The sequence below is a fragment of the Stenella coeruleoalba genome (genome assembly GCF_951394435.1).
Source record: "Stenella coeruleoalba genome assembly, chromosome: 8".
NCBI classification, from domain to species: Eukaryota; Metazoa; Chordata; class Mammalia; order Artiodactyla; family Delphinidae; genus Stenella; species Stenella coeruleoalba.
Window position 1 is genome coordinate 98,776,002 of NC_137154.1, and position 25,466 is coordinate 98,801,467.

The window sequence follows — 25,466 nt, forward strand, 5'->3', positions numbered from 1 at the left end:
AGTGCTCTAAGTGACGTTAGTCTAGGGGCCGGGTCACGTGTCCTGGGGAAGCCCTTCGGGTGACTTATCTAGGTTGTAAAGGAGAACTCTATGCACTTCTGGAATCTGTTGCATCCATCCCTACAATACCTAGGCTGACACTGTGGCCTGGGTACAGGCTCAAGGAGCTGTAAAAACATGATTCCAGATGTGTTCAGAAGTCTTGAAAGCATTTCATTGTTGTCTGGCATGGGGGCTATGGGTGGAGGGAAATTCCATCACCCAAGGATATGTTTAAGAGTATTTCTGCAGAACCATCTGGACACTAGAGAGAGAGACTACAGTGTTTCAGTTAGGTTTGAATGAGGTCACTTCAATTAAACACTTGCTCATCGGACCCCTACTGTGCAAGCCCGCCTACTCACCAGGGAGATAGAGCTGAACCCCTACACAGCCCCTGCCTTCATGGAGCTGACCATGTAAAAGGAGGAAGGCAGATAATAAACAAGTATTACACGTACAATGAGTGCTACCAACGGGGATCTGCACTGCAGTTTTTCTTAAGAGCATCGCCTTAGAGGGTCAAGTGTAGATGGTGTGCATACAACACAAATGAATATCTAGATTGCTTTGGGGCAAGTTACAGGGTATAAAGGCTTATTATGGTTGAGTTGAAGGTTGCCATGTCATAATTAATCTCCTCTTTGTTCATTCTCACCCATCCGCATTACTGACCCAGATAGTCAGTAATCTAGGGGAGGACAAAAAGGAATGACCTAGCCAGGGAAGTTGCTGGTGCTGGAACTCCTGGGCCCCAGCTTGGAGGATTGTAAGAAGAGTCGTTTCCCCTTTTCCTGGGAACTGCGTGTTCCGAGCTGATGTTGAAAATCTCGGTGCTGTGCCTGGTCTGAATCTTCGCGGCGCCCTGCATTGGTGATAAAATGTTGTTTAAATCCTACACCAGGCCTTTGTGGCCAGCTTAAGAGTTCCCTGGCTCCGGGTGACTGGGGGCACTGCTGGGCCACCGTAAGCTGCTGCCTCACCACGAGCCCCAGAAGTCAGGGCAGGCGACTTCCCCAGCAGGGAGGAGAACTGTGTGTTCCGTGGGCTGTGAACTGCCGGGGAGCTCGCAGCCGCAGCCCCGAGCTCGCCCCGCCCCGCCTCGCTGGAGAAAAGGGCCAGGACTCCGTTTAAGGTGGTCCCGCGCAGCTCGCCTGCCTCCGGACACCTAGGCATCCGGCCTCTCAGGTCGGCACAGCTTCAGATTCGGGGCTGGCAAAGGGCCTGGGGGCAAGGCTCCCCTCCGCCTCTAGGCGTGGGGCATTTTTAACCCTTTGGCGATGCCCAGGGAAGTGCTCGTCTTCAGATATTTCTGCCCCTCTCCTCTTCCTTCTCCAGCGCCCACGTTGCTCACCCACCCTCTCCCCGACTTTCTGTCCCATCCTGGGACAAAACATGTGCTGTGTCTTTAAATGGGCGGAAGTGGCTGGCAGCGCTTTGCCTGGGTACTGCATTGATTAGGAGGTTATATGGAGCTGCGGGAGCTGCCGCCTGGGGGAGGAGAGGTGCAGGTTCTGCTAGGTTTTTGCTCTCCTGCCGGGCTCTCCCTGGGTTCCTTTACCAAGGCTGCGCTGAGCCGGCGTGAGGTGAGGGTAGGGTGGCCGGCCAGCCCGCCTGTTGACGGCAACTCCAGGGCTTGTTTTGCAGCCTTGCCAGCGTTACCCATCCTCATCAGAAACTGGCAGTGGCAGCAACCGCTCAGGCAGGCAGCTCCAGCCCCGGGCTGGGTTTGCAGAAGCTGTCCTTTGCCTCTTCGCCGAGCTTTCAGCTGGGAACGGCGAAGGGGGGAAAGCAGCGGAGCACTTCTTCTGGCTGGGGCTGCCCGTGTCTCTCTCTCTCTCTCTCTCTCTCTCTCTCTTTTTTCTTTCTCTCTCTGGGTTCAAGTCACATTACATGGGATTCTGTTCTTTTGGGACTTCATCATCTTTTCAAATATGTCCTGGGTCCTCCGGAGCTGTGCCCGGGATGCTAAGGACACGGTCAGTGGATTATCGTGACTGTACTAATGAAAGGATTCAAGCTGTCCTGGTGAGTAGAGAAGGGATAAGGCACCTTCCCCTGCCGCTGTCTTTCTTCACCCCTGTGCGCCCCCCAGCACCTCAGCATCCTCAAGAGAGGTCTCCCTCAGGTAGGCCCCTCTCCCTAGCTGGGTATCGAGGGGTTAAGGCGGGGTCCACACACTCTACAAAGTTGGGTTGCCCTGTCTGGCTCCCCCCAGCTTCTGCACTGCTGCAGTATTTTTTCTGCCAGCATCTTCCTGGGGGAGGGGTTTTGTGGAAGTTGGGCCGCGGTGGAGAGAATCAAACTGCAGCTGAAATGAGGCTCCGACTCTGAGGGGGCTGAGGGGTGCCAAACACTGAGGGAACTGGATAAAGAAAGAAACCTTTCACAAGGTCCTGCATGTCCGCATTAAGCTGGCGGTGCGAACTTTCTTGACCCGACAGACATCCAGAGGGGCCCTCCTCACCCTGCTGCTTTGGGCACCCTCCCCCCGGTGGGCAGTCCCTGACCGCTTAGAGGCTTCTCTGTGAGGAGAGAGTCCTGGGGGGCCAGGCTCCAACCTCTAGCATGCCTGGTGTCGAAAGGAGAGCGGGCCGTCCCCCTGCCCACCACATGGACGCGCCTTGGGGCTTTGCAGTCCCCTCTTCCTCTTGCTTGGGGTGTGGGGTATCTGTATTGTAGCCGCAGAAGTCGTCAGAACATTTTTACCTTCCATTTTAGAAGTAAAACCCGTATTCTCCCTCTTCTCCTTTGAATCAGCTGGGTGGGTGAATTGGCGTTTTATCTGCTTGAGCAACTGGAGATTTTGCTTGGAAAACTTTGCCACTGTCTGCAGGGCGGCGTGCGCAGCACGGAGGAGAAAGGCTCCTGGGGCTGGAGATGGAGCTTCCTCTCCTTGAAGGCAGGGGAGGGTGGGAGGAGGCAACAGCGAGAGAGCGCCCCCTGCAGGGCTGCGTCCTGCCTTCCCTGCGCCGGCAGTCGTGGGCGGGGTGGTAGCTGGGTCACCTTTCCGGATTGGAGGGCGCTTGTCAGAGTCCGGGTGAGCACTCTAATGCAGGGAGTCCTAGCCTGGCTCTCGGCCACCTCTGGCTTTGCAGAAGCCGGGTTCGCCAGGGTAAACCCTGACAGAATCAGTCTACGCCAGCCCTCCTCCCTTAGGCAAGAGGGTCCTTTAGTGAAAAGGCGCTTCAGAAAAGATACTTTGTGGAAGGGAAGGGGAGGAGCTTAGTTCCTGCAACCTTAACTCTTCATACCTGTGAGGTCCCCAGCAGTGGTGCACGTCAGTGACCGCCCAGCCTGTAGCTTCTGCTGCTTAGGATTTGGTATCACTGCCTCTTGTATCGACTCTTATGCTGAAGCCCCCTCTGAGTTTGAGAAAGGGTGGCAGAGGTACTATGGTGCCATCCCTGCCCTTGCTTTCTTGGGTCCAGCTTTCCTGTTCCTTCTGGGTTGGAAGCTGTTAGCAGGCCCGGTCAGCATCCAAAGCTGCCCCTTTATTCCTCAGCAGAGCCGAGCTGGGTCTGTGACTTGGATGAGGCCTCCAAGGAGAGCCCAGGTGCTGCTGGGAGAGTGGGGATACTGCCTCATCATCAGAAGTCACTCAGCCTTCCTCTGCGCCCCTGCTGTCAGCGCACCCGGGCTGGAGCTGAGGGGTGCTTGGCTGTCATGCAGGATGAGACATCACTTTAACGCAGAGCGCTTCTCTGCACAGCCCGGGCTGATCTCTCAGGGATGTGCCGAGATGTTTACCTTTACAAATCTGCCTTGAGCACCTCTTGATGCATTTCAACAGGAGAGCAGTGTTAGGCTGGGAACTGTAATTGGGGTAACCTTGTCCTTTTCAGCCAAGTAAAATGCTACCAGGATGGGGAAATTGTGTATGTGGTCTGCCTGGGTACTGTCAGATCCCGTGATTCACCATGTCATTAGGTACAGATTTATCAGTCCATTTTGGCCCAGGGGCCAGACCTTGTAGTTGTGATGTGGATGTTTGGACTGGAAATGCGGCTCCCTTTGGTGGGATCCCATGTCGGGGTACCCTCTACTCTCCCAACAGGGAGACTTGCTAGAAACAAGGTGACAAATACACTGGCTGTTTTGTTCTGGATAAAACTGTCTGCGTATGGAAGTGGATGGTATGAATTAACTTTCTAACCTTTGAATCATTTCTAGAAACATTTCCAGAATGCCTCCTATGTGTTAGTGATATAAAAAATGCTGACAATAATAATGATAGTAACAATAATAATAATGGCAACGAACATTTGAGTGCTTACCATGTGTCGAGCACCGTTTACATGTATTAAGTCACGTAGTGCCTACAGTGTTATGATTAAGGTCCCCACTTTACAGAGCGAGGAAACAGACAGAGAGGTTAAGTAACCTGCTTAAAGGTGTACAGATAGGAATCTGGCTTTGGGTTTGCAGGGAATTTTCCCCAGTGATTCACTTGTTTACTTTCGTCTGTATTATATGTATATACATGTGAATATATACGTCTAGTACATATTGGCTGTTTTGTTTTTTGCTGTCTCTTTGCCTTACTCTTTTTGTTGTTAGTTGATTAGGCTTTTATTTTATTTATTTATTTTTAAATTAATTAATTTATTTATATTTTATCTTTGGCTGCGTTGGGTCTTCGTTGCTGCGCGCAGGCTTTCTCTAGTTGCGGTGAACGGGGGCTACTCTCCGTTGCCGTGCGCAGGCTTCTCGTTGCGGTGGCTTCTCTTGTTGCGGAGCACGGGCTCTAGGTGCGAGGGCTTCAGTAGTTGTGGCACGAGGGCTCAGTAGTTGTGGCTCACAGGCTTAGCTGCTCCGTGGCAATGTGGGATTTTGCTGGACCGGGGCTCGAACCCGTGTCCCTGCATTGGCTGACAGATTCTTAACCACTGTGCCACCAGGGAAGTCCAGTTAGGCTTTTAAAAGTGTATGGAAATGTGTTATCCCAGTCCTCACTATAATTCCATCAAGTGGCGTCTCCATTTCAGAGCTAGGGAAACTGACCTACAGAGTGATAAAGGGTTTTGACTAAATTCTTGCAACTAGTTACTGGAAGGCCAGGATGCACACTCTTATTACTTGACCATTATTTCAGTTTCGCAACTATCACAGCAACAACAAGGTTAGACCTATACTTCTCCAGAGAGCAGGGCAGAGTCAAGGTCTATAAATTCATTATTATTTTTTTTTATTTTTTGCGGTACGCGGGCCTCTCACTGTTGTGGCTTCTCCCGTTGCGGAGCACAGGCTCCGGACGCGCAGGCTCAGCGGCCATGGCTCACGGGCCCAGCCGCTCCGCGGCATGTGGGATCTTCCCGGACCAGGGCACGAACCTGTGTCCCCTGCATTGGCAGGCGGACTATCAACCACTGCGCCACCAGGGAAGCCCTATAAATTCATTATTCATCCATCCCTTCATACTACAAATGTTGACCAAGTAATTATTGTTTTCACAGCCCTGTGCTTAGGCGTTGAGGGGGGTGAAAAAATGTAAAGGACATTGCCTCCCACTTCTAGGGACTGGAAGCCTCCCGGGCAGAATGAGACCCGACCACACACACACACACACCCCCCACACACACAAAACAAGTCAGTAAATGCTAGGGCAATGAACAACAAGCACTCTAGAAATCCAGAGGAGGTTGGAATTTATTTCCGCTTGGGTGGCAGAGAAGCTTCTTGAAGTAATTGGCACTTGAGGGGTGGGTGTGAAGCCTGGACAGCGTTAGGTGAGTGGAGGCTGTACTGTGTACAACATTATTACCCCACCTCTTGGAGTTACAAGGTTACCACAGGGGATGCTTTTGGATGAAGCTGATCAAGATACGTGTCTGTGATTGACAAGTGGCTGGATTGTGAGCGAGAAATCCTCCCCCCACAATCCAGCCTCCCCCTCACTGGATCAGGGGCTTTAGGCTCTCCCAAAAGATGCTTCTGTGATTCCATCTCCTGATAACTTGGTGAGCAAGGTGAAGGCGGCGGGGAGGAGATCGTGGAAGGAGGTCCGTATGCAGACAGGGCTGTGTCCAAGCAGAAGCGTGGCGCGTGTAGTTTAGAAGCCAAGTAAGTTTTTTAAAGGACACTTCACTAGGCCTCCTTAGCTTCTACATGGTTAATTTTTTTTTGTATGTGTGTGTGATGTAAAGCTGTCCCTAATTCCCGTAGAGCTTCAGAAACCCAGCCACTAGGAAGCCTCCAGTCCCGTGGGGCTGCTCCCTGTACAGACTGTTTCGACCCCACAGGACTTGACAGCCTGTCGTGACATCTGTCTCGGTTCTCTGTCCTCACGTCTGTTGGGGGCTCTGACAGACCTTCAGGAAAGTCAGCATGCTGGAAGAATTTCATTTGGTGAAAAAAAAAACAGAGTAAAGACACATAGCGGGGGAAGCATTTCTGTGGCCAGGTCTTGGTCCACAGATGAGAGGAATTTCGAGTCTGTCTCTGTGTTGGAGCAGGTGAGTGAGCAGTCGTGCAACTTCACACTGTTTCTTTAGGAATGTGAACGCCGTGCGAGAGAACCCAGTCACTTACGTTGTTACTGGGTAACTGGGACAAGAGTCCGTTTTGCACACCTCCATCTTTCATGGAGATTGATGGCCAGCCATATTTTATCTGATACGAGGTCACTGGTCCAGCGTACTTCTTCTCTTTAAATCTGTTAACGAATGGAGCGCTGTTCCTTCTTCAGCTCTGGTTTAGACCCAAGAAAGAAGAAACGGTTGGGTTGCAGCAGGGAGGATTTAAACTAGACATAAGGAAAGAGTTTGGACTTTCTGGAGCATTAAGCTCAGGACGTGTATCTATCTTTCGAGGCCCTTTCTGTGAGGTTTACTTTGGAGGAGGAGGAAACCTTGGGCATGGCCTCTGCACAACCCCTTTAGCCCCAAGCTTCCTAGCTCTTCACACGTTTACCAGAAGGTGAGCTAGGGTGAAGGCTCGAGATTCTGGAAAGCCAGCTCGTGAGTCTGAATCTTGTCATCGCCTTTTGACCTGCCGTGTGGCCGTGTTAGGTAACTTCCGTTTGCCTTGGGTGGCAGCCGTCTGGAAAGTGGGGTAGCAGATGAGTGGGTCTGTCGGCTTTCCTTTCAGCAATGGTTTAAACAAAGGCCGCCGTCCCGACAGAGCGGGTCCCTTGTGATGTGGGCCATTGGTGCACTTCTTTAGCCAGCAGGAGACACTAAAAATAAACCTTCATTGGAAAATAGTCAATATTCATTTACCATCATCCCCCAGCAGGCACACCTCTTGCTAACAGTGTGAGATTTACTTTATGACTTGGTGGGATGGGAACTGGCGATTTCCCATGGTTTGGTAAATCCAGGGCACTGAGTACTGGTCACCCAAGCATTTAAATCCCTTGAGTATCAGGACAGCTTAGGGCAATGACCAAATCTTCTGACTCTGCAGATTTCTTAAAAGGATAGGCCTTTCCTACCTCTTACCCAGGTTTTTTTCTCCTTTGGGAAACTGCATCTGGCTTGAAATAAGCAACGCTAAACATTATTTGCCTTGCTTTCTTGTTGTTGTCATCATTATTACCTAAGAAGAAAGAGATTTACTCTTATTAAAATGTAAGCTTCTGGGGGCTTCCCTGGTGGCGCAGTGGTTGAGAGTCCGCCTGCCAATGCAGGGGACACGGGTTTGTGCCCCGGTCTGGGAAGATCCCACATGCCGCGGAGCGGCTGGGCCCGTGAGCCATGGCCGCTGAGCCTGTGCATCCGGAGCCTGTGCTCCGCAACGAGAGGGGCCACAACAGTGAGAGGCCCACGTAGAGCAAAAAAAAATGTAAGCTTCTGGATGGCAGAGATGTTGTCAAACAAATGAGATGATGAGCACTCCAGGTTCTTTGCTGCTGGCTAGAAACGCTGCTTCTTGGCTATTATGAGACTTCTTGTCATTGCAGTTTACTGCTGGAAGGGATGATTTAGGGTTTCTCATGACAGAACTTGAGGAAGAGAAGAATGCTTCTGATCTCTTGCTAAATTGTCCGGAAGGCTGGGCATTGGTCTCCTAAATGAGTTGTTACGGTGAAAGCGTATGATAACGTAGGTATTGGCTAGATGTTTTTGTGTTCACTTATCCTTCGCGCTGTTATTTGGTTTGTATTTGCAGAAGGATGTTGAATTAAACTGGATAGGCTAGCTTATGCTGTGATGACGACCCCTGCCCGCAAACTCAACAGCTTAACTCAGTGAAAGTTAGTTTCTGACCACTCCAGGTCCCTCTGAGACTCTGGAAAACTCTGCAGGGATGCCATCCTCCGTGTGGTAGCTCAGTGGTCCAGGCTGTAGAATCTCCTGGCATCTCCTCCACCATCATTGCAGCGGGAGGAGAGCATGCCTCTTAAATGCTTCTCCTCGGAAGCAAATACACTGTCACTGCCCTTTTAGCACATTGGCCAGGACTAGTCACGTGGCCCTGCCTGACAGCCAGAACGCTGGGAGATGTAGACTTCTGATGGCAGGCAGAGAAGTATTGTTGAGCACCAGTAATGCCCACCACAGCTGCTTTTATGGAGGTGTGGGCGAGGGCGCACTCCCCTACTTAAAATCCCACGATGTATTCTTACCGCCTGGAGAACAAGGGCCTTAATTTGTGATATCAGGGGGGACCTTGTGTGACCTTAGTCCAGGTGTCAGCACGCTCAGCCGAGGGCTGTGTTCAGCTTGCCACCTGTTTTTACACAGGTGGCAAGCTAAGAATGTTGTTTTCTTTACATTTTTAAATGGTTGAAAAAATATCGAGTCCTATTTCATGACATGTAAAAATGGTGTGAAATTCAGATTTCAGCATCCATGAATAAAGTTTTGTTTACGCATCGTGTGTGGCTGCTTTCATGCCACGGCATCAGAGGGGAGTAGTTGTGACAGAGAGCTTTGGCCCCCAAAGATAAAATAATTGTTGTCTGGACCTTTACACAAAGTTTGCTGCCCCCTAGTTTAGGCACATAGAGATGCCTCTCAGGTGCAACAAAGTGATATGCTTTTCCTGGCCACCTCCTAGCTGGCAGTCTTGTTCTAGGCACCTTCATAGTAATAGTGATGACGATAAAGATAGTAATAATTATAGCTAGTACTTCATAACAGTTGACTATATGACATATTGTAAATGTTTTCTGTATATTAACTCATAGCAGTTATTTGGGCTCTGTACCATTATTATGTAGGTTTTACAAATTAGTAACTAAGGCACCGAGAGGTTTAGTGATTGGCCCGAGATCACACAGCCCAGAATTGTTCACACTGGCAGTCTGACTCCAGAGCCCGTGCTCGTAACCACTACAGTTACAAAGCAGTTGGAAGACAGGTCTTTGCCCATGAAAAGGGAGAAGACTGATACCTGTGAAAAGTTAGAGAAATATGCTAAGGTAATTTATGAAGACGTTTAATGATATGAATTATAAGCACCAATGATGTGCAAGAACAGAGACAGGGGAAGAGCGGTAATGGGCAAAAATCAATGGAGAAGGGCTGAATGGAGGAGGCGGGATGTGGGCTGATCCTTGAAGGGTGGAGGCCACTGAGGTGTCAGGAGGATTTAGTGGGTCTCTCAGGCAGGGAAGAAGCAAGAACTGAGCCACAGAAACCAGATGAGGGCCTGGTGGATACAGAGATCAGAACAGAGCAGAAAGTTCAGAGGCAAGTCGGGGCTCACCTGCCGACAGCATCCAAAGTGAGGCAGAGGCTGTGGGCTTGCTCAGCTCAGCCGTGAGAAGCCCTCAGGCTCAGGATGACTGAAGAGCGTGGGGATGCATTTCCCAACTTGGAGGGCAGGCTGATCTGGGGCCGAGAACTGGAATAAGTTTGGAAGCATGTGTGAAGAATAGCATTAGAAATTATAATAACAATGCTTCTCTGAGCTTTCCATGGGGAAAAAAAAAATCTCATATAACCCTCACACAACCCTACAGGAAAGGTGGTGTTCATCCCATTTTACAGGTAAGGAAACTGAGTCTCAAAGAGGTTTAAGTAACAGGCCTGAGACCGTGTGGTAAGTGGCAGAACTGGGATAAAACCGAAGATGTTTAGCCCTGTGCCCTTAACCTGTATACTCTAGTTCTTGCGTACAGTGTGAAGAGTGTTTATTTGGTAGAAATGCTTTAAACTTTGCATTTCAGCAGAGGTTTGCTGAGGAGGTGGGGCGACCTTTCTGGGCAGTGGTGCTCCCTTTGTCCTTCAGTCATGCAGTAGAATAGTTTTTCCAGTGCACTCACCCCCGCCATGGTGAGCCATGACCCTAGTCATCAATGTTCTGGTGGCTGTCACTTCAGGGCTGCATCAGGGTTTATTTAAAAAAAAATTTTATTTAAATTTATGAAGTGTATCATGCATGCAAAAGAAAGTATATCATGTATCTGTACAGCTTAAAGAAGCATACCTAAACATTGTCACCATCCAGTTAAGCTGAGAACATTCCCTAAACCTTTGAAAGTCATTCCGTTTTTATGTGTTTCTTTTGTAAGATTTATGGAAATATTCAAAGGCTGGGAGGTCAAGCCTCAGAAAATGCAAATCTTGGGAGCTGAGCACTGACTGCTTTCCTGAATCTGGGTTTGGGACTTGCCTTCCTAGAGGAAGCAGGCTCTGCTTCTCAGCAGGTACCTCTTTGTTCTAACACTGGCATAAATGGCTGCTCCGTAAATGTGGACCCCAGGGGACGGATGCAGATGGTTCTGCTGCTTTCTAGTTGTATGACTGTAGGCAAGGTACTTACTCTCCCCAAGCCTTGATTTTCTCATCTATAAAATGGGTCTAATCACACCTACCTTGGAGGGCTGTTGTAAAGATTGGGAGGATTAAATGAGATCATTCCTGTTAATGTGTTTAGGAGGAGACCTGGCACATTGTAACCACCTCATAAAATGTTAAGCTGCTGTTAAAATCTTTATTGTTTTATGTTTGGCATCATTCAGAGAGAGCATGGTCATGGTCCTCGCTCTCCACACCTAAAATCCAAAATTGTTTCTCATGCCCTAGCTGGATACCGAGAATTCTGATCCTTCTCTTCCCTGATAGCCAGGGACAGTAAACTTAGGCCACGATCAGTCAGTTTCACCCTCCTTTCAAGTTAACAGCCTCCAATATCATATGTTTGAGTCTCATTGCTGGAGCTCTCCTGTCTCCTGTCCCACATGGATATGGTCACTTGGTTACTTAACTGGGAGCTAGAACTTGTCCTACCGCTGACTGGTTGTGTGACCTTGGGCAAGGCACCAGTGCGCTCCTCTCTAAGACGATAGGCGAGATTAGAGCAGCAGACTTTATCTCTTTTGGATCCCCGTGGACTTCGGGCTGGGATCTCTGGAGTACAAGACCCTTTAATATTCTTCCCAAGTTCCTACTGGATTCTTCCTATCTTCCCTTTAATTCATTTATTCATCTGTTTAGTGGATGAACGTTTCTTGTGCACCCACTGGGCTAGGTGGTAGGAACACAAAGATGAGAAGGACTGGTCCTTGCCCTGGAGTGAGGCTTCAGTAGAGGGGGAGCCGGAATTGGACTCCCTTCCCTGTAGGGTCTCACCGATGCTGCATAGTATAGGAAAATTCCACAGAGGGACTCAGATGCCTCTCCTGCTGTAGTGCAAATAGATTTATCTTTCAGTTAAGATCTTTTTTTGGACCCTTTCTCCTGAGACTGGGAGCTTCATTGTTTCATAATAGCTTCCCTGCAGCGACCTCAACTTTTTATCCTGACTGAATGAATGATCATGGTGTATATCCGGTGGCATTATGACATGACATGCAAAACCCCTTTGTTTTCCCGGAGGCTTAACTCGACAAGCCTCGGGATAAAAATTCTGGGAACTGTGACCATTGGGCTTTTGAAGGTGATCTGCTTTGCTCATTGCGCCTTATTTTCCTTAGTCATCTTTTTGGTGTAAATGATTTTTTTTTTAACTCTCTGATTTTATGAACCGAGGTTTCTACTGCATGTTCTTTCATTCTTTGATATAAACAAGCAAAATTTGTGCTCCTGTGAGGCCCTCTAGTAACAGGAGCAACTACTGCCATTCAGCTATTGAGCAGTCTTTGTATAAACCATTACATTTATAGCTGCAATGATAATACTCCTTTTTACCAAAATCCCTACTTGGAGCAGTAAATACTCAGCTCTTTTCAATGCTTGGAATATTGTGTGCAGCTATAGAATTGGTTTTCCTTGCTTGCCTCAATCTTAACTTCTTTCTCTGGCTAAATTCTCCTAAGCATATTTCTAGGCATAAGTTAGGACCACTTTAAACTGGTCATTAGTGCTAAATATAATTAATAATTGTCGTCACCAGTCACAAAAGACTCTTAGTCTCCACTGGCAGGAGAAGGGCTGTCGACTCCAGCTCTGCACCTCTCTCTCTGTTCCCTTACTTCCGGGAATGGTCTTAAGCTGCTCAAACTCACTTTTGCTTTTTCACGTAAAAAGCAAATTTATAATAGTCTCCCATCCAGCCTTCCCCTCACATCCTCTCTTAGTCATTCACATTGGAAACTTCTGAGCTGTTTTTTTTTCACTTGTTCTTCCTCACTCCCCACATGGTTACTTCCGTCGTTGCAGTGTCTCTGATCATCCTCCACTCTTTCCCATGACTACTGCCACTGATTTAATTCATAACCTTTGAATGTCTTACTTGGCCTGTTGCAAGAGCCACCTGGCTGATCTCCTCCCTCTTTCTTTTTTTTTTTTTTTTTTGGAACAGTTTTATTGAGACCTAATTCGCATACCATACAATTAACTCATTTGAAGTGTACCATTCAGGGACTTCCCTGGTGGTCCAGTGGTTGAGAATCTGCCTTCCAGTGCAGGGGACACGGGTTTGATCCCTGGTTGGGGAACTAAGATCCCATATACCGCGGGGCAACTAAGCCCGAGCACTGCAACTACTGAGCCCCTGCGCTGCAACGAAAGATCCCACATGCCGCAACTAAGACCCAATGCGGCCAAAAATAAATAAATAAAGTATACCATTCAGTTTTTAGTATATTCACAGATATGCACAATCATCACGACAGCCAATTTTAGAACATTTTCTTCACTCAAAAAGAGACCCTATACCTTTTAGCTGGCACATTCCAACCCTCCCAGCCCAACCCTGGGCAGTTACTAACCTACTTTCTGTCTCTCTAGATTGCCCTAATCTGGACTTCATGTAATATATGCATGTGTATATATACATACACACATGCATATACATATATACATACATATTTTCCATTTATGAAATATACGTGTGTATACATATGCACACACACATGCATATACTTTGGTGACTGGTTTCTTCCACTTAGTATTATGTTTTTAAGGTTCATCCAAGTTGTAGCATGTATCAGTACTTCATTTCTTTTTTGTGGCTGAATAATCTAATCTCTTCCGTAACTCTTGGGTCCATTTTTCATTCAGCTGTCACGTAGGTCAGATTTCCAGCCCTTCTTCAAAACCTGAATTTGGCTTCGTGTCGCCTAGAAAATGCAGTTGACACCCTGGCGTGTCACTCAGGGCCTTCTCCAGTCTGGCTCCATCCATCCTGACTGTCCAGCCTCGTCATCCACTCCATCTGCTGTCCCCGCCACCCTAACAGACCTATCCTCTGCAGAGCATCTCACATACCTTTTCCTAGAACTACAGTCAGAGTTAAACACTGCTCTTTTGTTCATGCTTCTCTCTTCTCTGCCTATGGAAATCCTATCTATCCTTCAAAATTTAGCTTTACTGTCACCGCCTTGAAAAAGTCTTCCCAGATTTAGCTTATCCCCCAAATAGGAGCACTTTGCTTGGATTCCCATAATTACATTGTGTTGGATTAGGTGTCATTCTGTCTTTATAACATTAAGCCTTCTCTGAGAGTAGAGATTTATTCTAATTTTTGTTTTATTTTCTCATTGTACTTTCTTTTTATAATTTAATTTTTTTTACTATTTACTATTTATTTAGGCTGTACCAGGTCTTAGTTGCGGCACACGGGATCTTTAGTTGTGGCATGCGGACTGCTTAGTTGCACCATATGTGTGGGATCTAGTTTACTGACCCGGGATCGAACCAGGGCCCCCTGCACTGGGAGCTCGGAGTCCTACCCAGTGGACCACCAGGGAAGTCCCTTAATTTAATTTTTATTTTATATTGGAGTATAGTTGATTTACAATGTTGTATTAGTTTCAGGTGTACAGTAAAGTGATTCAGTTATACACATACACATATCCATTCTTTTTCAGATTCTTTTCCCATATAGGTTATTACAGAATACTGAGTAGAGTCCCCTGTGTTATACAGTAGGTCCTTGTTGATTCTCACTGTACTTTGTTTTTTTTTTAAGACTTTATTTATTTTTAATATTTATTTATTTAGTTGTGCTGGGTCTTAGTTGCAGCTTGTGGGCTCTTTAGTTGCGGCATGCATGTGGGATCTAGTTCCCTGACCAAGGACCGAACCCGGGTCCCCTTCACTGGGAGCATGGAGTCTTAACCACTGCACCACCAGAGAAGTCCCCTCATTGTACTTTCTTCAGGGCTTTACCCACAGTTGGTGCTCAAAGAAATATTTGCTGGATAATTGATTGTATTCTTATATTTATATTTTGCTTTTCAAAGTTCTTTTATAGATTTCTTGTCTTTTGAAAATCAAAATTAAAGACATTTTTGAAGAAAAAAATTATCAGAACTTTAAACTTGTTTGATTTTTTTTTTTTGCAGCAAAAATTGTGGGCATTGTAGAAAAATTAGAAAATATTTTTTAAAAAATCAGTCATAATACCACCCTTCAGAGATAATCACTATTAACATTTTACTTTATATCCTTTGAGCTATTTTTTCATAGGAAGATAGAAATAGCTGAAATTGATCATTCATTCTATATGCTGTTCTTAAGTGCTTTAATATCTGATCTCTCTGTAATCAACTAACATTGACTTACCTAATTACTTTTAAGGGTAGCAGTGCAAATATGCAAGTATTTGTCCTGTCTCCTCTTATTTGACATTTAGCTTATTTCTAATTCTTCAAGATTAAAAATAATGTCATACTAACGTTCTTCAGATAAAAATTTAGAAGCCAGATTTCTAGGTCAACAGCTTTTAACACATGTGCCAAGTTGTCCTTGAAGGTTGTTCCAGTTTACCCGCCCACCCCCAAGTTATGAGAGTGTTTGTTCCCCTTGTCTTTTGCCTGCCTGGCATTACCATTCTTTTTAGTCTTTGCCAATCTGATACTCCACAAGTGGTGTCTCAGAGTTGCGTTAATTTGCATTTCTTTGATCATTGACTACATGCTTTTAATTTCCTTATTACCCATGTATATTTCTTCTGTGAATTGCCTTTTTTGTTCTTTGCCCACCTTCCCGTTGAGGTGTTTGTCTTTCTCCTTGCTCACAACTCTTCAAGGTAGTAAGGCTAGTAACCCTTAGTCATACATGTTGTAAGTACTTTCCCTGGATTTTTTGTCTTTTAATGTCAGGCTGATTTTCAGCTTGTTTGTTTGAATGTGATCAGGTCAGTCTCCCTTCCCCTGTTGTGTATTAGTCATAGAAAGTTCCTCCCAACCTTAACAGTATACATATTCACTTAAGCTTTGAGTTCTTCTGTGGTTTGTTTTTAAATTTAAATTTAAATTGGTCCATTTCGTATAAAATTGTATCAGTTGATACTTTTATAAAACTCAGGTGACTACATTTTCAGCCATGGGACGAGAAGGGACTATCATACGTCATGTTCATTTTCCTAGCATCAGAGCAGCAGCCCAGGTAGATGGGTACCTCTTTTCCAGAGTATGATAGTCTACCCCTTCCCATCAGTTGCCCACACTTTCCGTCATCCGTTCTGAAATCACCTGTGTTATTGTGTGCCAGTTACATATTAATAATATCTATCTAAGTAGGCTGGTTTGAGGATTAAATCGATTTGCAAATGAGATATAAGACAACCTACAGCACACTGCTTGGCACACGAACAGTCTGCATCAGTTTTGTTGAGTGAATGGCTGAATGAATGAATGAGTAAATGGTGGTATGAGAAGTGATGGCAGGTCGCTGAGGATACTGTAAGATAGCAGCAGCTCTTCCGTTGAAGCAGGGCCTTGGCCAAGCAACAGTGTAGGGAGAGCATTTGCCAATTACAGTGTGCCATGGGGAATGTGGAAGAAGGAAAAATCCTGATAGGGGTTCTGAGAAGGTGATAGTCCAAGGGTTAAGACAGAGCCCATAGGCTCTCATACACCACACTTAAGGTGCATAAACAAGTGGGAGGTGTGCTGGAGAATTCCAAGGGACGCTGGAGAGTTTGAGATTTGGGGGGAGTTTATCAGGGAAATCTCCCTGGGGAAGATGCATTGGGAGCAGAGCTTTGAAGGAAGGCTGGGACCATGCAAGTTGGACTTATGGAATGAGGTCATTTGATGCAGAGAGAATGATATAAGTAAGCAATATATATATTTTTTTAATTTGAAATAATGATTTATTTTTATTTTTTGCCTTCCTTTCTACCCTCGTTGCTTTGAATCTCACCGTTTCCTCATTCTCAGCTTTTCTTATCCTTCCTGCTTTTATTTTTATTTATTTATTTGTTTATTTATTTATATTATTTATTTATTTTTGGCTGTGTTGGGTCTTCATTGCTGTGCGCGGGCTTTCTCTAGTTGCGGCGAGCGGGGCTACTCTTTTGTTGAGGTGTGCAGGCTTCTCATTGTGGTGGCTTCTCTTGTTGTGGAGCACGGGCTCTAGGTGTGCGGGCTTCAGTAGTTGTGGCACGCGGGTTCAGTAGTTGTGGCTCGCGGGCTCGAGAGCGCAGGCTCAGTAGTTGTGGCACTCGGGCTTAGTTGCTTCGCGGCACGTGGGATCTTCCCGGACCAGGGCTCAAACCCGTGTCTCCTGCATTGGCAGGCGAATTGTTAACCACTGCGCCACCAGGGAAGCCCCTTCCTGCTTTTAGTGCCATTTAGAAATCATCGTGTTAAAAGTTGTTAGTACTGCTGAGAAGGTTGTTTTTGAAGTGTTTGAGCTCTCGGGTAGAAAGACACCAGGGAGCAGGAAATAAGTAGGCTTCACAGCAGCCTTTTGAGAAGATTCCGGCCATAGCAGCCTCTCTCCAACTCCACTCAAAGCGGAGGGGAAATTTGTGTTTTCTAAGGTTTACCTAGCACACAGTGGGCACTCCCCTATTTAAATAAATCAGTGAATGAGTGAAAATCTGCCTGGGTTCCCTGAGATGCGCAGCTGTTCAGGAAGCTGATGAAGAACAGACTTGTAGGATCCAACCCACTGTGGCCTGGGAAGGTGGGGGAGGGGCGGGCATTTTTGCAATGAGGGATTTCAAGGAGGACATCTTGAGGGGTGGCCAGTTCAGCCAGTTTCTCACCGTGCTTGCTGGAGGAGGAGGAGACCCTGCCCTGTGAGCTCCCAATGTCAAGCATTAGAGGAAGTGCAGAAGAACAAGGAAAAGAACGCTGCGAAGTGCAGAGAGGTACTGGGCAAACTGCAGACATAGATGCTGAGGAGACCAGCATACAGGAGTCATTGCAGGTAGCTGGTGTTGGCTAAAATCTCTTCCTGGACGTCAAGTAATTGGGTAAAATACTCTCAGTTCCATGAGAAGAGCAAGAAATGGGCCTCTGCCACCGTAAGGACTCAGCATGTCCTCTATTAATGCCATCCTTTATTTCAGGGGTCAGCCAGCTTCAGCCTGCTGCCTGTTCTGTCAATAAGGTTTTACTGGGACATAGCCATGTTCTTTCACGCACACGTTGTCTATGGCTGCTTTAACCCTGCAGCAGCAGAGTTCAGTAGGATGGTCAGACTGTATGGTCTTACTACCTGGCTCTTTACAGAAAGAGTTCACCAACCCTTGCATTATATTATGAATAGGTGACTAACTTTCAGTTGTTTTCTCCTGAGAATCATGATTTGCCTCACCGTGTAGTTTCCTAAATGAGCGCCCCCTTTCCTCACGGCACATATTTGCAGGATGACTTACTGGAACCAGTGGTGTGTTCTGGGATTCAGGCCTCTTGAGGAACACACTGAGCGGCTAGTACTCTAATAATAGACAGTATTAGTTTCTAATGTTTATTCACTGCTCAATATATGCCAATATTGCAGAGGAACTGCGGCTCAGCGAAGTTAGGAATGGTGCCCCAGATTACATAAAGTGGCAGGATTTGAACTCAGTCTGTGGGAGAAAACCCTGACCACTCCCCTGTATTTCCTGCCAACCTCCACTCCCTGCCCTGTTCTCTTTGTGATTTCTGGATCTGTCATGTCAGCCTTTGCTCTCTCGGATGAAATGTTTCTCTTGGAGCGCCCATTCCTTGGTCCGTTTTCTTTTTGACCCCCACCCCTCCCGCGGTCATCTTTGACCTGCCCCCCCCCCCCCCCCGCCAAGTCCCACTTCCTTGGGGCTAACTCTCCCTAGGAGGATGAGTTTGAGAAACAAATGAGGTCTTGGGTTTCCTCTGCACCGGCGCCTCCTGCCTGATCTCTGAACCTCTCCTGGAGCCGCAGCTGTCACGCAGGTGCTGTGCCTTCTCCCGAAGACAGCAGGTGCCCGGAGAACCAGCTGGAACGGGGCTCACAGCCCAGGGCCCCAGGGCACCAAAGTGGCAAAATGGCAGCCGCTGGGCAGGCTGAGCTGGCGTTTCTGACCTTTGTGGAGAGAGGGCGTCCTTAAAGGGACAGCAGGCTTTTTTCTTCCCTGGTGGCCGACTGCCAGTTCAGATGCCAGGGATTTGAAGAGGCCATTGTTCCGGTGACAGGAGATGGGGGCCCAGGCCGCCCAGTCTTTTCTCCTTTTCCCGTTCCCCACTGCGTGTGCCGCTCTGATGTGCTGCAGCCTGTCGAGGGTGGAGGGACGGTGAGCTCCCTTCAGTCCCCCCCTCCCCCTCCTCCACCGTCTGAACGCAGCCTGTCACCAAGGCCAAAGAACAGAGCAGCCCTCACACGGCCACCAGCTCCCCTTCCCCCAGGGCTGCTCCAGTGAAGAAGGGACAGTCAACGCAGGCAGCCCTGAGGTGCCCCAGTGAGCTGTTTACTTGTCCCAGGTGAGCTGGGTTAGGTGATGGAACTAGTTCTCTGCACGGGCCTTCTGTGAACCACCTGCACTGGCCTCATCTTAGGCGCCTGTTAAAACTATAGATTCTCGGTTCCAATTCTAGAACTTCTGAGGCCCAGGAATCTGAATACCCACAAGCACACCGTAGGTAGTTTGAGAGCCACCGACTTCATTAGCGATCTGCAAACCTGGTTGGTCCTCAGGATCATGTGCTGAATCAGAGTAACTGCACGGGGCCCACGAATTTAAGCAAGGCGGCTTCTCTTCAGTGGTTTCGAGCGTATACCCCGGGCTGGTCCGCTGGGCTTGAATCCTGGCCCCACCAGCTACTATCTCTGTGATCTTGGGTAAGTTTCTCAACCTCTGTGTGCCTCAGTTGTCTCCCCCTTTAAAATAGGGATAATTTAGTCCCTACAGTATAGGGTGGTTATGAGGATGAAAGCTGATATTTATAAAGTTAGCACAACAGAGCTAACACATCAGTAGTACTGCAGACTTTTTTGTGAAACCTTTTTTTTTTTTTGGTAACCTGGTCATCCAGGTTTCATCCAGGAGATCACGATCTGAATAGTCTGTTAGTGGCGGTGTGCCCTGGCTAAGCTGGCCTTGGGAAGGGAAGCCTTATATGCTTTAGCAAATGAGCAGCAATTCTCAGGTACGTCTGTGTGACTCGCTCGGAGAAGGTGTCCCTAACGTCTGCTCTCCCTGTCACTTGGCCAGTAGTGAGGACAAAAATCCTGGCCTAATTTCCACCTCTGGGCGAGGTGATGCTGATGAGCACTGGATCGCTGGCACAGGAAGGCCAGAATCCACATCTGTAAGGCTGACTGACCTCTTCAGAGGGAATTGAAGGAGGAGAAAACAAGCCGCAGGCCAGAAATAGCTAGACATAAATACAAGGTATCCTAATTACTACCCACACCCAGCTCCATCCCCTGAGTTAAATTGAGCCCTCTGCCTAGCCTTCCTGACCTCAGGGAAGGAGAAGGGACGCAAGCACACAAGCATCCATGGGGGCTCGGGGGGTGTGTGTGTAACCCGGGGTATGTGGGTGGTGCTACCCTTAGGAGTGCCGCTGAGCCAGAGTGGGCACTGCTACGGTTCAGCACGCATCCAAGGTTTTATTATAAGCTTTTGGTTTTGCTCAACCACTACTTTTCTGAAAACGATTCTGTTGGACTAAAATTTTCCATGTTTAGTATCCAGCTCAAGGCTTCTTTTTCTTCCTGTGCCTTCTAATTTTTCTTGCATTCGTTACTCAGGAGTCACATTGATTCGGCTGCTATGGGCCTGGCATGCGGCTGGAGGAGGGTGGGAGAGAGACACTCAACCTGGGAGGATTGAGCTCTTCCTTTCTGCCTTCCCCCCAGGGTGTTCTGGGAAATAATCAAGGCTGGACAAAAGGCCATTGGCCTAGTAGAGCATTCTAATGCCGTACGGTGGTATTTTATAGATACCGTTACAAGAGTTTTTGGTGAGTCGAATGCAAGATGATTTAGAAGAATACAATCCAGTCTCCAGGGCACGTCTCGTGGATATTTTCCATCTTGATCGCAAATGTCAGCACACAGGGAACCCAGCAGTGGGCAGAGCTTTCCTCATCCACTCACTCCCACTGGAGCACATTTCACAAGATCTCCAGGAAGCTTCACAGGCGCATTTCTGTTCTTGGTTGGGGGGCGGATTTTGGTACTTCTGGTGGTTCTGAGACCCACAGTGATGGGCAGAAGGAGGACCTCCGTGGATTGAGGGCCATGTATCAACCTCTCTTGGGAGAAGGGTTTGGCTAACCTGCCCCGTTAGTTAAGAATATTGATTCATTATTTTGGAAGCTAATGGAAGAGGTCCTTTGGTTTCTTTTCCTTCTCCTCCAGGGAGGCTGCAGAGGAAAGCACTGCTTTGGGTGAAAAATTAGGCTGAGTGAGATCAAAAGGCCTTTCCACTTTGGAGATTCGTGGAGTCTGTGGATGTATCTCTGGCCCCTAACAATGGAGGGAAGCCCTTCCCTCTCAATCTAGAGAAGAAGGATCCATAGAATAGGAGCAGGTGGAGATTCCCTACTGGTTTCCAGTGCGAAAATCAGAAGGCCCTGTGCTCATTCCTACCCTGTAGGCTCACTGGGTGTCATCTGTGACTGGGCGCTGCTCAGCACAGGGGATGTCTCAGAGTCAGGAGGTTTTGTAAGATCATCCGGACCAGCCTGGAGATCGGGATGTGAAGCCAGCCTCTTGGCTAGAAGCGCACCCTAAACTTTTAGAATATTCCATGTTACTTCAAACCCGATTATGTAATCTGATAACTTCTCTCTAGAGAAACAAAACAAGGACTCTTCTCTCCTTTGGCTTTCTCTCTCTCTTCCTCTTTTCAATTACCTGATATCCTGCTTGCTTTAAGGCATTTCTCCTTTAGTCTAAGCATTCCCAGTTGCTTTACAGTTTTGCGTAGGGCAGGCTGTCCAGACCCACACTGTCTCGTCTCTCTTATCTGAGCAATAGACCCCGTAAAGAGTGGTGCCCTTCCTAGGTATGATTTGCAGGGGGTTTATTGCCTCCCTTTACCTGCTTCTGTTGACGAGCCCCAGGTGTATTTTCGTTACTCTCACAGCCACATGTAGTTTTGGTCCGTGCCGAGCATTGTGATCTTTGCCCACTCTACCTTTATATTCCTTCAGGCTTTGTAGAAAACAGGCCCTTACCGTAAGTCGGGGCTTATTCTGCATCGGGGAGCCTCCAGCATCTGGGGTGCGTGGCTGAATGGTTAACAGCGTGTGGACTGTAAGAAAGGAAGTTGGTTTTGCTTAGATTTGATTTTGGTTGGAGGGCATGGTACCGCCAGGGTGTCACAGCATACGCACGTGGTGAGTTGGTGTCCCCAGCTTGCCACAGGGCTACTTACTTCCTTAGTCGCATCTGTCCCTACCTGTTCCTTTTCAGCCCCCGTCAGGTTTGGAATGGAGAGTCAGGCCAGGCCCAAACTCTTTAATGAGCATTGGCTCCCAGATGCCCAGCACAACCGCCCCCCACAGCGTTTTAGCTCTTCTTCTCTGGAGAGACAGGAGATACAGAGGAAGGGAGAGGAGAGGCAGGTAGTCCAAGGCAACGATGTGTTCAGAAGAGAGAAAGTGTAAGGAGAGCAGCCTCATGGCCGGGCCCTGGCCCCGTCGCCTGTGGTCAGCATTGCTGCTTCGTTCTACCTCAGTCTGTGGCCACAGGGCTCTTTTTTTTTTTTTTTTTTTCTTATTATTAGCACTTGGAGATGTGTGAGGGTGAAGAATGCTCACAGGTCTTCATGGGGGTCATCTAGACCAACCCCTTCTTATAAAAGAGGGGGAAACGGAGGCCTGGAGAAAAGGTGGGACACATCCAAGGTCACCACCAGTGTCAACTGGGTACCTGTACCTCATGAAGGTGGACGCTGTCTTATATAGTGAGTTTGGGACTGGAGCTTGTTAGTAACTCCTTCCACGGCCTGCATCGTCCTCATCGAGAGTCAAGTGTATACTCTGTCCCCAGCTAGGAGGAGGCCTGTCTTGGGGACAATGGCCAAAGCAGCCCAGGTGCTGCCCTTGGGAAGGGTGGCTGAGCAGACTAACTGCCATGGCCATGTATGGAGAGATGGACACTGAGAAAAGATGTTCGTAAAATGAACAGCTCACATCGTAGGGGAGCCCAAGCAGGGTCTGGCAGCGTCACAGAGCAGCTTGGACACAAGCTTGAAGCCAGGCTTGAGGCAGCACTCACAGGGGCCAGGCCACTGTGCCGTCCTCAGGAAAGAGAGAGACATGGTGGAAGGTCTGGCGGTGCCCGTGTGAGAGCACTCCCAGTAGTCCTCCACAGAGTCTGGGGTGAATTAAAGAAGAGCTGGGTCAGGGTGTGCGTGACCAGTGAGCTCTGGTGCTTTCTTTCTACCTGGGTTTTGTGTCCCGGCTTCACTGACCAACTAAACTCCTGAGACGCGGGGGTGTGTGCAGTGGGGCCAGGAGGCAACAGCAGCCTCCCCGGAACACACCGGGGACCCCCAGCTGGGGCAGGGTCATTGGTGTGACGAGGATCCTTCCTAACTCACTCGTCACGATCCCCTCTCTTCCCCACCAGCTCCAGTGCGGTGCAGGGGCCTCACCATAGTGTTTTCATGACGTGAGCTCTGTTAGCTGCCACAGCTGGCTGCTTCTCTCTCCGTTAAAGGAAGAGTGGGCAGGGGGTAGAGGGAGATGGAGGGGGTAGTCATGCGGCCCAAGCCTCAGGCCAGTGGCCGGAAGGGCTTGAAGTCTGTCCTTAAGTACATACAGTGTGTCAGCATCTTAACTGGGGCACCAGCAAGCAGCCGTCCCTCTCTAAGACCTTAATCCAGGATTAAGGAGAGGTCAGTTACCTCTTCGGAGCGGGGCTTAGTCTCCCCTAATACCCGGAGGTGGACAGAGGTAGAAGCCATAGCATGGTCATCCACCTGTCCCAGGGGACCAGGTGTCTCTTTAGAAATTCCAGGCTGGTACTGATTTCTTGAGGCTGAAATTTGGCGTTTTTCTTACACTTCAGCAGTGTGTCCTGTCACCCCCCTATTCACACACTCCTTCATGGTAATTGGTGTGTGTCGTAGGTTGGAAGGAGACCCTGGGAAAGACGTGGGCACGGATTCGCCTGCAGGAGGTTTATGGGGAAGTACTTCTTGGGAACAAGCCTGGAAGTGAGTGAGGGAATCAGGATTGGGCAGAGGGAGAAGTTAAACTTTGATGCACTTGGGCCAATCCCATGGACAGCTCTGGTTCTGGATGGCCCTGCAGAGTTATCCCAAATTGAGGCAAGGTTCCCAAAAAAGTTATCCCCAAAGGGGCAAGTTTCGTATTCCCAAGGGACTAGCCATTAGGGGTGGTCTGTCCTCAGGGAGGGGGCATACTCTCCTGTGAGGCTGCTCTCTTTGGTCAAGGGCAGGGCCCCAAGAGGAGCTAGGGTGTGACCCACCAGCAGCTCTTACTACAGGGAGATGAGCGCCTCTCTATGGAAGGGAGCAGCGCACTGAGGTAACTGCTTCACTATAATGTCCTTGCACATGTCTCAGAGTCAAGGACGTTGCACTTGGCCTTAACATCTCTTCTTCCTCACAATCACCCTCTCATAGAGCAGGTGTATTATTATGTAATCCTCTTCCATGTTAACGCTGGGATTGTGGGCAAGTTAAACTACTTTCATTTGCATGATGAAGTCATTCGCTTAGCTCTGTGCCCAGGTTTTAAAGGTCTCCAGCCCCACTTGTAGCTACCCTGCTGGCAGTTTCTCCATTCAGGGCCTTCCTGCTTGGGCAGCTAGGATCGCCTGGAGAGAGGACAGACTTGCCTTAGGATGGTCCCTTGTCAGTGAGCCTGAGTTCTTCCCTTGCGCTGCGTATCCCATTTGTCAGCCTCCTCACTTTTTCTTCTTCTACTTTAACTCCTCAGTGCTCCCTGGCCTCCACACAGACTCCTCTTACCACCTGCTTCCCCCACGGAATCATGACCGTAGATTATCTTCATTTTCCTCAATCCCATTTTTTCCTCCCAGGCATCAACTCCAGGTCCTTGACCCCGATCCTCTCCACATATGAGGTGTAATGTTCTAGAACATGTTGGGGTCTGGGCTTTCTCTCTGGGGTAGAGCACTTTAGTGCCTGCCTTCTTTTGTTTTTTGAATTTTATCTTCTTTCTTTTTTTATACAGCAGGTTCTTATTAGTCATCCATTTTATACACATCAGTGTATATATGTGAATCCCAATCTCCCAATTCATCACACACACACACACACACACATACACACACACACACACCGCTTTCCACCCCTGGTGTCCATACGTTTGTTCTCTACATCTGTGTCTCTATTTCTGCCCTGCAAACCGGTTCATCTGTACCATTTTTCTAGGTTCCACATATATGCATTAATATACGATATTTGTTTTTTTCTTTCTGACTTAACTTCACTCTGTATGACAGTCTCTAGATCCATCCACATCTCTACATATGACCCAATTTCGTTCCTTTTTATGGCTGAGTAATATTCCACTGTATATATGTACCACATCTTCTTTATCTATTCGTCTGTCAATGGGCATTTAGGTTGCTTCCATGACCTGGCTATTGTAAATAGTGCTGCAATGAACATTGGGGTGCGTGTGTTTTTTTGAATTATGGTTTTCTCTGTGTATATGCCCAGTAGTGAGTGGGATTGCTGGGTCATATGGTAATTCTATTTTTAGTTTTTTAAGGACCCTCCGTACTGTTCTCCACAATGGCTGTATCAATTTACATTCCCACCAACAGTGCAAGAGGGTTCGCTCTTCTCCACACCGTCTCCAGCATTTGTTGTTTGTAGATTTCCTGATGATGCCCATTCTAACTGGTGTGAGGTGATACCTCATTGTGTTTGGATTTGCATTT

The 25,466-nt window shown here is 48.0% G+C and overlaps 1 protein-coding gene across 10 annotated transcripts in view; it reads left to right on the forward strand.

The window, feature by feature from the left end:
• Nucleotides 1–25,466, forward strand: part of GRAMD1B (GRAM domain containing 1B) — a 247,550-nt gene that overhangs the window by 147,651 nt on the left and 74,433 nt on the right. The window contains exon 1 of one of the 10 annotated variants that reach the window (XM_079930632.1): nt 1,412–2,067. The exons of 7 other annotated variants lie outside the window; for them this stretch is intronic. In XM_079930632.1, the coding sequence (XP_079786758.1) occupies nt 2,045–2,067 (23 nt within the window). In that variant the 5' untranslated portion in view covers nt 1,412–2,044. Of the gene's footprint in view, nt 1–1,411; nt 2,068–18,911; nt 19,052–19,373; nt 19,410–25,466 lie in introns of those variants that run through there. 2 more of the 10 variants (XM_079930623.1, XM_079930625.1) reach the window with 2 other exon arrangements.